Below are 15,869 nucleotides of genomic sequence, written 5' to 3'. Positions count from 1 at the left end.
ATTTTACCTCTCTACATATTCACACACTCGCTGAACTTTAAGAAACCTATTAATCTTTACCTTGACCTATATTTTATTTTTCAGGCTTTCACATTACTGAATTTTCTTGGATTTTGACATTAATAAGAGATACTCCCAAACACAGGTGTATTTTCTCTTAGATCCTGTGAAACCACAAATTGCATGAAAGTGGAGACCAATTTTTCATTATACTTTTAAGGCCATTTAAAGCAATTTTAGGAAGAATGGGATAAAAAAATGTTACATTAGAGGTAATTTGGGTGTGTCAAAGCAAGTGAAAAATGGCCAAAAAGAACCGTCTTGTTGAAGGGTGATGCTGATTTTTACCTCTAGAAGGCAGCACATAACCAGATTTTGCATTCGGACACCATTTTGTACTTCAATAAACGTGTTCTGTCCGCCATCTGCTGGTTACACAGTAGGTCACTTTTTTGCAAAAAGACGCAAATTACTGCTACTTGTTGATTTATTTAGCCTATGGCCTGAAGAAGTGGATTTCACTCCTGGTTTGAATTGTGCTGATCTTAGGTAATGCTTTTACTTTACTTCCTGAATTCTCTGCTAGAGACTTTAAATTACATTATCCCTACTGACTAACGTTACCAGGAATTTTCATAAGTGAAAATTTTCTAGTCTCCAATTTTCATGGAGATGATCTGCCCGCCAAAATTCAGTAAGTAACTCGCCTATAATACACAGACTTGCAGTTACAGTGTAAAAATACTTTTGTCTCTTTGTAAGTGGTAGGCTAACTTACCTAAAACGAAGTTCTGGTGTTGGGTAACTTAAGGCTATATGAGTTTTCTCCAGTTAGGTCTCTGTCACGTTTTGCACTATAACAAAATCACTTGTTTCAGTAGAGTGGAGTAGGCCTGTAAATCTAAGAGATTTCATTCATTTTGATCCTTTGTACTATTGAATTTAGCTTAACATTTATGACATTAGGAGTTTGCTACGACAAAACCCCACGAATATTGTAGAAAAGACAGCGCCACGCCTCTCCTCCAACTAGGCCTATTTTTCAAGGAATATTTATAAAGTCGGAAGTGGAACAAATTGTGTTACGATGACGTCATCACGTAATTTCCACTCAAAACTACATCTTTATGTAAAAAGACAAAATAATTAATCAGTTTTATCAAATTGACAGCAAAAACATTATTTAAAAGGTGTTCAATTATAGCACTGTATTGGCAGTTAACGCTACCTAATGAACAACATTTATACGTATGTTAATGACAAATTCAGCAAATAAAGAGTCAACAAATGTTGCTGGTGTTCCTGCACAACTGGAAAGGCTGCAGATTCTGAACCGCATTTCATGGACCCCTTATGGCCCTATACCTAAATCCAGCCACCCCACACTGGACAGATCAGGAATAACAGGGTCCTAAAATTACTGAGGGTCCTAGAAATGCTGTCCAGTCCATTCCAGCCTCTACGGATGTGCAGGAACATATTTTGGCTGCTGCAGCAGCTTATGTGCCTGGCTGTTTGCACTGAGTTAAACCTGCAGTTATACTTTTTTATTTGAGTCACTTTTAAAAGTGGCTAAATCTAGCAAAATTAAAGTAAAAAAAAAAGAAAAAAAAAGCTAAATTTGTTCCTCAGTGCTTATTTATTTATTTATTTATTTATTTGCTAGAGTAGTATAAAGTTGATGATCATAGCTTAATATCATTGGCATATAGAGCATATCCAATAGATCGATAGATAGACAGACAGACAGACAGACAGACAGACTTGAACCCAGCGGTTGAGATAGATCAGGGGTGCCCAAACTTTTTCTCATTGAGGGCCAAAAACCAAACTTGATTGAGGCTAGTGGGCTGATAGCAAATATACATAGGGTAATTTACCTTGGGTAATTTCCTAATTTATTTAATAATGTTTAAAAAAACACTAGAAAACATTGCTTTATATTAAGTAATACAGTATATTTTCACATTTTATAATGAACTTATTACAATAAAAACAAAACAATCTAGTGATTGCCATGATTAGCTTACTGATGTCTTCTTACAATTTTAAAAATCAGATTCATTTACATTTAATTGAAACTTTTGTTTGCTTTTTGTAGCTCAGCAATAAAACAAAGAAAAAAAAGTTACATCAGATTAGAAATGATGATCTCTGTGTTAAAGGCAGTCGCCCCAACCCTCTCCATTATACTCACTCTCCTCTCAGATGGTATGGTGGGCCAAATTAAAGGTTACAATAGGCCAGCACTGGCCCTTCTTTGGGCATCTCTAGGATAGATAGATAGATAGATAGATAGATAGATAGATAGATAGATAGATAGATAGATAGATAGATAGATAGATAGATAGATAGATAGATAGATAGATAGATAGATAGATAGATAGATAGATAGATAGATAGATAGATAGATAGATAGATAGATAGATAGATAGATAGATAGATAGATAGATAGATAGATAGATGTGAAATGAAATGCTATGGACTTTTTATGTTTCTGAAGTGCTGGAGATGCTTATAAATTAACAACTCAAATCCACTCACTGGCACAAGTGAACTGTTCTACCACTTTTGCAGTAATTAAAATCTCTGTGTTTGTTGTGCCATCTTTAAAAACTCATAGATTTTTACTGTGATGATCATTTTCATGTCAGGAGCAGTCATATAGCATACATAATGTTGCTCAAGACACTTTGATGTATTTAGTTGGCTGATCAGTTAATAGTATGCAAAGCTAGTAGGCTAAACTCCTAGTGAGATTGCTAGTAAGCTAAAAATAAATAATTAAAAAAGAGCAAACCACGTAGTGTTTCTGGCCTAGTGCTTTTTTCACAATCCATGTCATTTCAAAGCAGCTTTACAGAAAATCAAGCATTTAAGCCTTAAAGCTCCCAGTGAGCAAGGCAAAGGCAACTGCAGCAAAGACACTCCATAGAATGTAAAGGAGTTAGTGGGGGGAAAAACTACATTGAACCAGACTCAGACAGGGAGCCATTTTTATGTTCAAGAATCAGGCAGTCATTTAAAGGGCTATAGGTGATCAGCAGGTGTGCTGTCTGAGGCTGAGACTAGCCTGTAATCTCTGTACTCTCTACATTCAGGAGAGGCTGTAAAATGTGGACAAATTGCATGACAACTACACACAACCCTTGTATAACATTCGGAAAATGTTTTGTCTTCTTTTCAGCTTCATAATGTATGAACAAATTTATGAATATTAGCATGTTTCATCCATTAAAACTATACTTCATATTATGTTTTTATATTTAATACTGTAAAATGTCATTTGAATATTGCATTGTTGCATTTAGAGCTTTTGTTCAGTTCCTTTCTTTTTCCCCTCATTGGTTCTTTAAATCTGACAGCCCTCCATTGCCTCATTAGGAGCCTGTTCTTTATGCTAAGTATAATAGCTTTTCACCAGTCTCTACATTTTTCTAAAAATCCTGAAGCAAAAACGTGTGTTTATGATTTGATTGCATCAGCCAATAACCCCCTAAACTTTAAAAGTATGTTTTTCACAAAGTAAAGTTTATTTATAAACCAATTTTGAGAGGATCATGCGATTGTGATCGAACACGGCTGGTTCTGCATTAGCTATGTATGATCCACCAATCAGGCCATTCCTAATTTACCATAAAGAGCCAGGGTTTCTCACTACAGACAACTTCCATTTGAAGAACCCCCCTTGCACCGCTACTTCTCCACCTTTCCCTTCATAGGGCGGCACGGTGGCTAGCACTGTTGCCTTACAGCAAGAACATCACTGGTTCTAGTCCTTTAACAGGCCGGCTGTTGTTTCTGTACGTAGTTTGCATGTCCTTCCCGTGCTCGCGTGGGTTTTTACCGGATTCTCTGATTTCCTCTGTAAGAACGGTCTTTAACCACAGCGGTTCGTACTGTAGTTCTGCCGAGCGACTAAAAAGTAATCAGCATGATGGTAAAAAACTGTACATTTCAAGTCAAACCATTCTTCTGCAATCTCATACCAAAAACGGAAATAAGGGCAGTATTGATAGCTATAAATGTGGGAGAGTGTTGATATTATGTGATTGTATTGTATTGCTATATGGAACAATTAAATGTTGATGTTAAATCAAAAGTAATTCACAAATACTTGAAAATGAGATGATTTAGTGACAATAATTCTCTATGGTTACAACTGCATTAATTACAAAATAACTGTGGAAAATGATAAAATATGAAATGATAAAACATGTGATATAAATTGTACCCAGCTTAAATGTAAAATTAAAGTTACCATAGGGAGAGAGACAAAGAGAGCAGGCCCAAAAGCCTGATTGCAGTAGAGTCAGAGAAGATAGACTCCAGAGGAGGAGAGGGGCAGAGCAGGAGAGAAGCAGGCCAGGAAAAGAGAGGGCAAGAAAAGAGCCAGAGCTTGAGTTTACCACCTATTTTGTATCTTTCTTGACCATGTGACTAAATTCAAGACACTCAAACTGACCAATCAACATGTGACCACACCATAAAACCCCCAAAGTCCACACAACAGGCCCTGATCTTATCAGTATCTGCCTTTGTAGTAAGTATGGACCTTCTTGTTTGTCATATAAACAAATGCATATGATAATTTAGCCTCTTACACCTCCTAGTTCCAAAAACGTGCACTACAAGTGATCTGATGAATCTAAATTTAACCATTCAGCAGCATATCTCTTCATAGCAATCATTTTAGTCATCAGCTCTTATCAAGGGGGAGTTGTCGAGATCTACCTGAGCTTAAAGCTCCCCTCTCGCCCTGCAAACGGGAGGGAGCCCAGGGATCAAGGACCTTTTGAGCTCAGGGCTCTCTCCTGGGACAGCATGCCAAACTTGCTTATAATCAATCATCAGCTAAGTGTAAACTCTTGAATAGGCATTAAAAAATATTAAATTGTGGCACACATTCGATATTCGCTACTGGTCACTGGTCCACATTATTTGCTGAGTTCAGGCTGTATGATTTTAGCCCCGATTTTGGGTTTAGAAAAATCGCAGACAAATGCCTGAAATCACAGGCAAATAGGTGCTCAAACTGAGAACTATCAAAGACGCGATCTGAGAGAATCGCTAATGAGTCGCTGATGCCGGTGAGATATTTGGTATGCTAAATATCTGAAGCTGTCGGCGATTCAAATCATGCCATGTGAAATAAGTTTTGACTGAAAATAACATCAGCGGTCACCTACAGCCACTAAGAGAGCCGCTTTCACTAGCATGGGTATATGCAGGCCAGCGGGAGGTTGGGGGAGAAGTTAAAAGCGCTCATTTTCAGTTTATTTGGACCCAAGAAAAACTAGGAAAAACTAGTGTAAATTTGGCCGGAGCACCTGTGTCTGTTTGACTTGTCATTTGAGCAATACCACAACCGGGTCAAAAAAGAAAGTTGAGGAGAAATTGCTAATTCCCTTCAAACCCAGGTGAGCAAATATGTACATTTTCTACCCCATCAAAGGCTTCTTTCTCGTTATATAGTTAATAACAAAAGATATACTACGTGTTTTTTTTGTTGTTGAGACATAGTTTGGACGAAGTTGTTTGCGATTCTTCCAATTTTAATGTCATGCAGAAACTGCCTGTCACCAATCCGTCTAGCAATGTAAACAAAGCAGCGACAAACGCTAGCCCAGATAATCATGCAGTGTGAAAACATCTGTGACACGACTACTTTGAAAATCATGCAGTCTGAACTCGGCATTACTCGTTGGACATCCACATAACAATTGCTGTAAAAGTTTAACACCACTCACTCAGAAGATGTTACCATACGATTCAATTCCAATCATTTGGAGGACAACCACATTTTGTCCACAACTATTGGGAGAGTGGAAAAGGATCATCAAAGGACTGTAAGGCGGGAATCGAACTCTGGTCACAATCTGTGCTTTTAACCACAAGGCTGTTAATTGCCTAATTGTTCTTTCATGTTTTCAATTTTAGCATTAGACAGAATTTGACAGGGAAAAAATATAGGTTGTGCCAACAAAACAAGACCATTAGTGAATTGTGTCTTTAGTTATTTGTAAGTGGCTGTCTTTGGTCTTGAATGGTGCTTTCACACATCATAGCTATCCATACATTTAAACAAAGAGACCAGCTGACCATCTTTGTGTTCAAAAATTGGTTGCTGTTTATTTCTTTCCACACACAAGCATGCTTTATTCATCATGATCGGTTTTCATCTCTGTCCACCTGTAAAATCAGTTGGGAGAGGAAAATAAAGCCCAGAGTGAACAGCAGACGGTCAAATCATTCACTAGGAGTCTCTTATTTGTTTTCAACAGTGCATCCCTGTCTGGATGATTAAATCAATGGGGACAATCATGAGAATGCCTAAAACCCTCCATGTGAATGAGGATGAAAATCATGATTGAATTGAACATTGATGAGGATGCAGGAACAACTTTGTGACACCCTATTGGATAGTGCACATGGTTATTGTCTCGATACCAGCTGACATATTGCTTTTTCCAATTTGTAATATCACAATGTGGAAATTCATTTTCCATCCTGTATCACCGATCGCCTTTAAATCAATGCATCAAAACCACCGTTTAGGTGATCTGTTTGTCTATAATAACAGCAGGTTAAAGTGATTCGTGACTGGGGGAAATCCTTAAGGGAACTTGAATTTCTTGTTAAATGTATTGCCGTGGACCAAGTGTTTAGAAAGCAGGAGGATAAATGCTTTTGGATGCCTCTAAGAAAAAAGGTGCTATGAAACATCAAAAATTCTGGGATTCACTTACAAGGGCTTTCAGATGTCATTATTATTATTATTTTTTGCCTTTTCAAAAAAAAGGATGCATTTTAGCATTTAGACTGAATGAATTAAAGTTTGGCCCTACTTGCTTCCCACACAGCAAAATATCTCTGACCCACACAATCAGCTTTTGCTTGGCCCACATGCAGCAGTGAATTATGGTACATGTCTGGACCAAGTCTGGCTTCCAGACAAGGGTCATACATGGACCATATTTGGGCCAGGTGTCAGCCAAGTTAATAACCCATAACTAAACCTGAACCGGGCCAGATGTGTTGGTGTGTCACGACTGCAATAAAATTGATAAATACATGAATCATTGCACTTTAGGTTTGCTATGGGCCTGCTTTTTCTTGAAGCGATCTGATTGGTATAATTTTTTTTCTTTATTTGAATATAATCAAAATGTATTTTAAATGGGTCAAGATAGACCCATATAAATTTTTAGCATCTAGACCAAATACTACATTTTTCATGTGGCAAGTATTGTGTGCCGCCTTAAAGACAATACCACCTCTGCCAAACCAGGGCCATGTTTGGCCCACATGCTTTTTGCCAGTGCCGGATAAATATTAAATACCAATGCCAGTATTTTTTGCTACCCGAGTAAGGTCTTCATTGTATAATTGTAAATAATGTATAATTATACATTGTATAATTATAATTGCTCTTGTCAGATTGAACAGTAGTTCATCTCCAGATGTCACTGTATAACCTTTAGGGGCTATTATCAGCATGATCGCAAACAGGTATATTTATTAAAACTTCAACTGTAGGCTTCTACACACACTTTTGTTTTGTCTCAGAAATTGCCACTCATGGAGCTCTGAAATGTTACCCTTTTTCCATTTTCTGCTGGCCTATTTTATTTTATTGTTGTATTGCAGCACTTAATCTTTTTTCCTTTATGCCAATGCACTTCTCAAAATATCTTCATTTGTATTCTGCAGAAATATGCAAGCACTACAGACAAAATCCAGTCATCCCACAGGAATTTGAGCAATCAAGGAAGGCAGAAAAGTTCTCTGCTCCTGTGAGTCCTAAATTGGTTTTAAAAGTCACCCTTTCACAAATTTAGCCCTTACAGAGTCTTAAATCAAAGGAGAAGGTCTAAAATGCTTATAGTAATGGCATTAAATACTTTACAAAAAAGAAAACAATTCACAGTAACAAAAACTACACCTCCTCAGTTAATTAAATGAATGCATAAAACAAGAACCAATATCTGTCAAATGGGAATGAAAACTTGTTTTTTGTGTTAAACCAACTTGATTTTTCTCAGTTTTTGTTCAAACAGATATCTACCAAAAAATCTTGCACTGGAAACAAGACATAAAACCTCAGGCAAGAAAATGTTTGCATTGTTATCGGAAGCTACAATAAAGATTTATTCATTTATTTTCCTTGGGCTTAGTCCCTTATTTGTCAGGGGTCACCACAGCAAAATGAACCGCTACCTATTCCGGCATATGTTTTACGCAGCGAATGCCCTTCCAGCCGCAATCCAATACTGGGAAACATCCATACACTCTTGCATTCACATGCGCACACACTCAAACACTACTGCCAATTCAGTTTATTCAATTCACCTATAGTGCATGTCTTTAGACTGTGGTGGGGGGGGGGGGGGGACCGGAGCATCCAGAGGAAACCCACACAAACAGAACATGCAAATTCCACACAGAAATGCTAACTGGCCCAGCCGCGACGCGTACCAGCAACCTTCTTGCTGTGAGGCTGAGCCACCGTGCTGCCCCTACAGTAAAGATTGATTTACATATTCTATCTACTGGTTTGTAGCCGAAAAAATAAGTTTGCTTTGAAGGGATAGTTCACTCCAAATCATTTTTTTTTTGTTTTGTTGAAAACAATACAAGATACTTTAAAGAATGTTGGAAACAGGCTCTTGTTTATTTTTCCCTGTTATGGATGTCAATGTTTAGCACAATTCAACACTGTCTTCAACATATCTTCTTTTCATTGTCATACTTGTCATAAGTCAACAAGTCAATAGTAAATTTATGTATGATGCCCTAGTAGCAAAGAATTCTGGCCCAGATTTGGCATAAAGCGGGCACAGCAGGCATTCATCCGGCACTGGCATACAGCATGTGGGCCAAACATGGCCCGGGTTTGGCAGAGGTGGCACCGTCTTTAAGGCGGCACACAAGATTTGGGCCAGATGAAAAACGTAGTATTTGGCCCAGATTTAAAAATTTGAAAGTGGGCCATGTGAGTTTGGCCAGTCTTGACCCACATTTAAAATACACTAAAATCATTTTTGAGTAAAGAAAAAAAATTCTACCAATCAGGTCACTTTGAGAAAAATAGTGTGCCTAAAGCGCATCACTCCATGGGTTTATCAATTGCATTGCAATCGTGACACACCAACCTATCTGGCCCAGTTCAGGCCCAGTTATGAGTTATTAACTTGGCTGAGACTTGTTGTTGTTGACAGAGAAATTTTGCTATGTGGGTGGGTAAGTGAGTGGTCCTTTGAGCATATTCTGTTTTTTGTTCTGTTTTTAAACTTTGTAGAGTTGCCATAAGACATTTACATTTAGACAGTAATGGTAACGTGTCGTTTCACATTCAGTTTGTTTTATACATTTCTTTTATTTGGCCTTAAACGTCCAGTGAAGTGCTTTATAATGTGCATTTTTATTCAGTGTTCTGACCTAATCTCAACCAAAACACAGAGAGGGTGGGACATAGTGTAGCTCCTCCCCTTTAAAAAACAGCTAATAGTTTTTTGCTTTATCATTGTTCTACCAGTGAGAGTGCTTGAGCTCAAGTGCATCAAATGTGAAGCATCTTGAAGGGGACAAGGCATGTCAGATATGGAGCATGACAGGCTTGTTATTTGATTGGTTATGATTTGATGAGAAACTGAAGTATGAGGTGAGGTGAAAATAACCCCTGATCCATTTAGGCGGAAGTGACAAACTACAAGCCTTACATGATTGTATCAGCTTTATATCTTCTAAATGCAGATGTCACTGTTTTGGAGCACACTAGCTTATAGATATCCTATAAACTAACAATACTTATACTAATATCTAAAAAAATCTTATTTTAATTTTATAGGATCTTTAAAGAGTTACTTTATAAAAGGTGTAATGTTTTATATGCAAAACTGAAGATTTTGCAAAGGTATAACAATTTACTTTCATAAAATATGCAGAACCTTATGTTGCAAATATAGTGTCATTGCTTTAGATACAAATATCTTGCATCTTGGTTTCATATTTGCAATATGTTTATGGCACTTTAAATTACAAAAGCCTGGCTACTAAAAAAAGCTTCCTTGTCTCTTAGGCCATATAGTGACACTCCTGTGTAACACTAGTGCTCAATCATCACTCTGCCTATTCTCCAGTGTTGACAGATGTTGCAGATGGCAGATAATCCAGAATCTTGGGTCTGATGCAAGCTGGATTTACCCATGGCCATGATACCAACATCTGTCGTGACTTCACAGTAAGCTACCCGAACACGAAAGAGCGTGCAGTGTGTGAATACTCTTTCAACCATCAACGAAGAAAAGCGTTCCTAAACCAAACTAACAGGTAAGTTCATGTTAAAATAGATGCGTTTCTTGTGTTTTTGGTTCATGCGTTTATATTAGAAGAAATTTTGTTTGGATATCAGTCATATTGTAGCCTACAGTACATGTGAATACCAGTGCAGTGTACTGAACGTAACTGCTGTATTCGATTGTAAGTAAATTCTGCAGTGGAAAATGATACAAAAATGAGACAAAAATGTAACTTTCTCAGTTTAAAATGAAAGGACACAACGTGATGCAGAGAGAAAATGGACTAGCATTACTGAAGCCAGGGAAAAGCAAAGTCCATTTAATCTCACTAATACCCTGGATTCATATAGAATGCTTCATAACTGGATGAATTTTGCACTGGAGTATTGCACTTATGGAAAATGCTTTATTCCTTTACTTTTGCATGTCTTTTTTTCATAAAGCAGATGATGTTTTCTTTTTTCCTGGTAAAAATATGAGACATTTTTTGCTCATAAAAACGTTATATGGTTTATGCATTTGGATCCTGTTTGTGTGCCATGAGGGAGTTTGTCTGGAGCTGGAAGCTTGCAGATGGCCTTTTATATGAGCCACTGCTGTATATATTAAGCTGGTTTGCTCTTTGAATGTGTTAATACAATACTGCGAGCCAGCCTGCAGAGGCAGTGCCAAAGTGCTGGTTAAAAGTGAGGTGAGTTCATGTTTCATTATTTGTTCATATGTCGCATGCACAGGCTTTCCCTGGTGCTCAAATTATCAGTCACAGTGAGACTGTCGGATCATCTGCTTTATTTTGTATGGAAAGAAGGAACATGGACAGAAAATCACATAATCACTAAAGCTCCGTTCTGCATAGAATATTAAATAAATGCATTGTAAATTTCTAATTGCTCAAATATGGAGGTCAATGTTACTGTAGGACTGAAATACAAGACTACTAGATACTGAATACTGCACATTATGCCATTTTATAAATACTACATGGTACAAAGCAAATGATATTGAAATTAAGTGTTGACCCACCATATTATAACTAAAATGTTATTAAATTATGCTATTGAAATGTTGCATTGGATTGTGGTTTGCACAATATATGCAGGTCATGAATTTGCCAAGCATGATTCGATCCTGGATTAACATCCATGTTGATCCTGGAGCATTATTTTTGTTTAAAAATATAATCCATAACTACCCCTCACCCCTAAACCCAACCATAACTGTAAATTATTTCCAAAATAAGAGGGGAATAGTTGGATAACAATCATGTAGAGGTGCACAAACCTAACCATAAACCTAAACTTAACATAAACAGTAAACTTATTTGATTCTGATTGGCTGATTGGAATGCTGTTCCTGGATCAACATAGATGTTCTAATTGTTGAAATCAGGTTGGTGACAATATACAATACACTCTCAGAAATAAAGATACAAGAGCTGTCACTGAGGCTGCATCTTTTTAAAAGTGTATTTTTAAAGGTGTAGTAGGTGATCTGCATAAATGCTAATGGGTTTGCATAATATCTTTGAAACAGTCTCTCCTGAAATCCCGAAAGCGCCCATTAACGTTGACAGAGTCCTACTAGATCATGTCATTCACTGTTAAACTTTATTGCGTTATAGTTGCTGTTGTATTGTTCACTTCAGTTATTTTTATTATTCGTTTTTGCAAATAAACTAGAAAACTACTAGAACTATTAACTATACTAGAAAATGACTTGAATGCAAAAAACATCCCTGAAAAAAGTACAAAATATGCTTGGAAGATGATGAAAAACGAACCCCTTGGAACACAAATGCATTACAGTTCTTACCACAACATTGGCATATTAGACTAAAGCAGCACAAGTGCAGTAAAGATGGAGTTAACTTGTTTTTACTTTATGACTTATACTGCTGGTGAACATTATTGCAGTGTATTTGAACTGTTTATACTTCATTGTATTGCAATTTTGCAATTGTACTTAATTTTACTGCAGTTAGATTTCTTTATACTGCTGTTGTACTGCAGTTTTACTTTAGTTTACTGCAGTTATGTTTTGTAAAGGGAGCACGTCACAGGTTGTCATTGTTCAAAAACTAACCAATGTGAATATAAAACCAACTACATTTAATTGGATAAAAGTTTTTTATTCTTATGCCATATATGTGCATGTATGAATATAATAATGTACTTATTCATTCATGTAAGAGTGGGCGCATCCATTGGAACCATATTAGCTGGAGACCTCTGGTCTCATTCACTTTTGTTGATTTCTAGCTGTAAAAAGCTGCTTGTTATGCTAATTGATGTTGCAAACTGGTATTTTGTTATTATATTATTTATGTATAGTCATACTTGACGAATTAACATTTGTTATTCCTTGTCAATTCCTTCTTAGGTAAATTATCCAGAAATTCCTACTTTCGCATTGCAGAATAAACTGAATAAACTGTCTTTTAACCCTTTCAAGCTCAAATTAAATTTTAGAAACAGGCAAAATCTATGCTTTTAACTATTGCAAATCAGCAACGCCTGCCTTGAGAGGGTTAATACTTTTAAACAGTTAAACATACCACATGGTGGCTCAGGGTTAGCACTGTCACAGCAAGAAGGTCGCTCGTTTGAGTCCCGGTTGGGTCAGTTGTTCCTCCAGGTGCTCTGGTTTCTAACACAAGTCCAAAGACATGTGGTATAGGTGAATTTAATAAACTAAATTGGTCATAGTATGAATGTGTGTGTATGGATGTTTCCCAGTACTAGGTTGCAGCTAGAAGGGCATCTGCTGCATAAAACATGTTCAATAAGTTGGCGGTTCATTCCACTGTGGCGACCCCAGATTAATAAAGGGACTAAGCTAAAGTAAATTGAATGAATGAAACCGTCAAACATATGTTTTTTTCACCCAAGCTAAGATGGAGAAGCTATCATAAGCAAAGCTTTTCAGACATTATCATGAAATATGGAAATGTTTGTCATTGTAATGGCCTTAAAACTGGACATCTACTGTTTTGAGCATTTTGTAGTGTCTTTTTTTAATTAAACCCTTATGATAAAAAAATGACATTTTCACACAGCATTAACAATGCAGCCATGATAATGAGCTCTTAGGGACTAAAACAGCACTGATCTATTCACTATCAGCTTATAAAATCCTGTTAATTTAATGCCAGTGTTACTAGCAATGGACACGGACGTCTTGTTTTAATAGTCATATGTTTTTGAAAATAATATGTTTACCATTAAATGTTAGGTACACTTTATTGCTTGTTGTTTGGCATAAATCAGCTTGTGAACAATAGTGTGTCACTGAAAAGTATGTTAAGAAAACTCTATGCTCTCAGGACAGTGACTCATCAACTGAACAACAGGTTTTCGCTCTGCATTTATATGCATGTGTTAAGAGGACAGGTCTTTGGTGGGCATATTGAGCCCCCGGGAGCTTGCACTGAAACATTTTCTTGAGTTTTAATAGCTGACATTCTCATATAACTCGCGGGATGTGAAGGCTCATCAGATATGTGCTATTTCTCCCTGAGCTTTGTAGATGGTCAGAGTCAATAAGAGTGACGTGTCCTGTCCTTAAGGGCCAAAATGTGTGTTTGACTGCCTGGGTTTTAAAGGTGTGAGTCACATACAAATGAGAAGATGTAGCACACGTCTTTCATATATCGAGTTAACGGAGGAGGCTGCAGTTTAAGACCCATAAGAGAACAGTTTATTCACTCGGGCAGCTGCTGAAAACAGGAAGAATGACAAGCTTCCAGCTGAACAACACAGAGACTAGAGTGAAGAGGATGTTGTGACGGCTATTTATAGGAAACTGCAGAACTCTGCCCATTTTTTATGTATTTTATTCTGTATCATATCTATCTATCTATCTATCTATCTATCTATCTATCTATCTATCTATCTATCTATCTATCTATCTATCTATCTATCTATCTATCTATCTATCTATCTATCTATCTATCTATCTATCTATCTACAGTATCTATCTATCTATCCATCCATCCATCCATCTACAGTATCCATCCATCCATCCGCCCATCCATCCATCTATCCATCTATCTATCTATCTATCTATCTATCTATCTATCTATCTATCTATCTATCTATCTATCTATCTATCTATCTATCTATCTATCTATCTATCTATCTATCTATCTATCTATCTATCTATCTATCTATCTACAGTATCTATCTATCTATCTATCCATCCATCCATCTACAGTATCCATCCATCCATCCATCCGCCCATCCATCCATCTATTAATATTCCATATTAAACTAATAGTCCTCATTTCATTAATTGAGAATTGCACCAAAGTGACTGAGAAAAACTAATACATTTTAATAAAAAAGTTTGTTTGTTAGTTAGTTATTTACTTTTAGCTTGTCGTAAAACGTTGGGCTAACATGTCATTCATTCATTTATTCATTCATTTACATTTTCTTTTATTTCATACATTTATTTTGTGTTTTTTTTATTTTTTCAAATGTCAATTTTCTTCAAGTTACTTGTGTTTTTATAAAGTTATTTTTGTATTTAAGCATACACTTTTATTCATACAGTAGTATTATTCCTTATCATTCATTCATTTATTCATTCATTTATTCCCAGCAGGCACACAATGTGATAAGATGTTAATAAGGGGTTAGATTAATAAATTGATAAATTTCTAGCCAGCATTTACAGATGTTATTTTGATGTCCAATAATGACTTCAATGACGTTGATATTTGGTTGATTTTAGGTTGTGTTGGAAAGTGACCAAAATCCAATGTTGAGCCAACATCTTAAACCACCTTCATACTGATGTCAAATACTGACATTTATTCGTCAGGTAAGCCAAGCAAAAAAAACAATGTCTGATAGACGTCATGGTGGTAATGTCCACACAATCTCAAGCTGTAAAATCATTAGATGTTTATATTTGGTTGTTTTAGGTTGTTTTGGAAAGTAACCAAAATAAAACCTCTGTCAGACGTTGGACACTAATGTCGCTCTGACATTTGATTCTGATGTCAATCAGATTATTATTTTCACCTAAACTGCAACATCCCCACGACATTGGGGTACATCGCCAATCTGACACCATGTTAATGTCTAGTGCCTGCTGGGTTCATTAATTCATTGATTACTTCATTGATTACTTCATTGATTGATTGATTGATTCATTCATTCATTCATGTTTCTGCTAGTTGTTTTTCTTTTGTTGCTGGTGGTTTGTTACTCAAAGTTTGTTACTTTGATTTGCCTGGCAAAAATGTGTTAATGACAAACACCCAAAAGAATAAATTGTGTATATATTCTCCACAGCAGAATGAACCGCCAACAATTGCGGCCTATGTTTTATGGAGCGAATGCCCTTTCAGCGGCAACCCAGTACTGGTAAACACTATAGTGTATATCGTTTTATTTATTTTAAAGTATATATAAAGAACAACATCAACCTTAAAGATAATATTTAATATGTAAAAATGTTTTCTTAAAGGTGGTGTATTTATGTCAATGAATGGATGAACTTTGTTTTAATGCACTTTTTGAAGAAATGCATTGATGCAACAAAACATTAGCATCATGTGGA

At 36.4% G+C, this 15,869-nt stretch overlaps 2 protein-coding genes across 11 annotated transcripts in view; one reads left to right on the top strand and one right to left on the bottom strand.

Moving 5' to 3' along the window:
- Positions 1-1,027, bottom strand: part of ephb2b (eph receptor B2b) — a 258,150-nt gene extending 257,123 nt beyond the window's left edge. For all 8 annotated transcript variants that reach the window (XM_073915884.1, XM_073915888.1, XM_073915881.1 and 5 more), the window contains exon 1: positions 779-1,027. The gene's annotated coding sequence lies outside the window, so the exon portion shown is untranslated. The remainder of the gene's footprint in view (positions 1-778) is intronic.
- Positions 384-15,869, top strand: part of lactbl1b (lactamase, beta-like 1b) — a 39,016-nt gene continuing 23,530 nt past the window's right edge. The window contains exons 1-3 of one of the 3 annotated variants that reach the window (XM_073916804.1): positions 384-549; positions 10,143-10,332; positions 15,036-15,125. Coding sequence is in view for 1 of the 3 variants with exons in the window: in XM_073916802.1 (XP_073772903.1) it covers positions 10,190-10,332 (143 nt within the window). In the remaining 2 variants the exon portion in view is untranslated. Of the gene's footprint in view, positions 550-7,713; positions 7,797-10,142; positions 10,333-15,035; positions 15,126-15,869 lie in introns of all 3 variants that reach the window. The other 2 variants (XM_073916803.1, XM_073916802.1) reach the window with 2 other exon arrangements.

The sequence above is a fragment of the Danio rerio genome, chromosome 11 (genome assembly GCF_049306965.1).
Source record: "Danio rerio strain Tuebingen ecotype United States chromosome 11, GRCz12tu, whole genome shotgun sequence".
NCBI classification, from domain to species: domain Eukaryota; kingdom Metazoa; phylum Chordata; class Actinopteri; order Cypriniformes; family Danionidae; genus Danio; species Danio rerio.
This window is presented reverse-complemented; position numbering and strand designations above follow the sequence as displayed.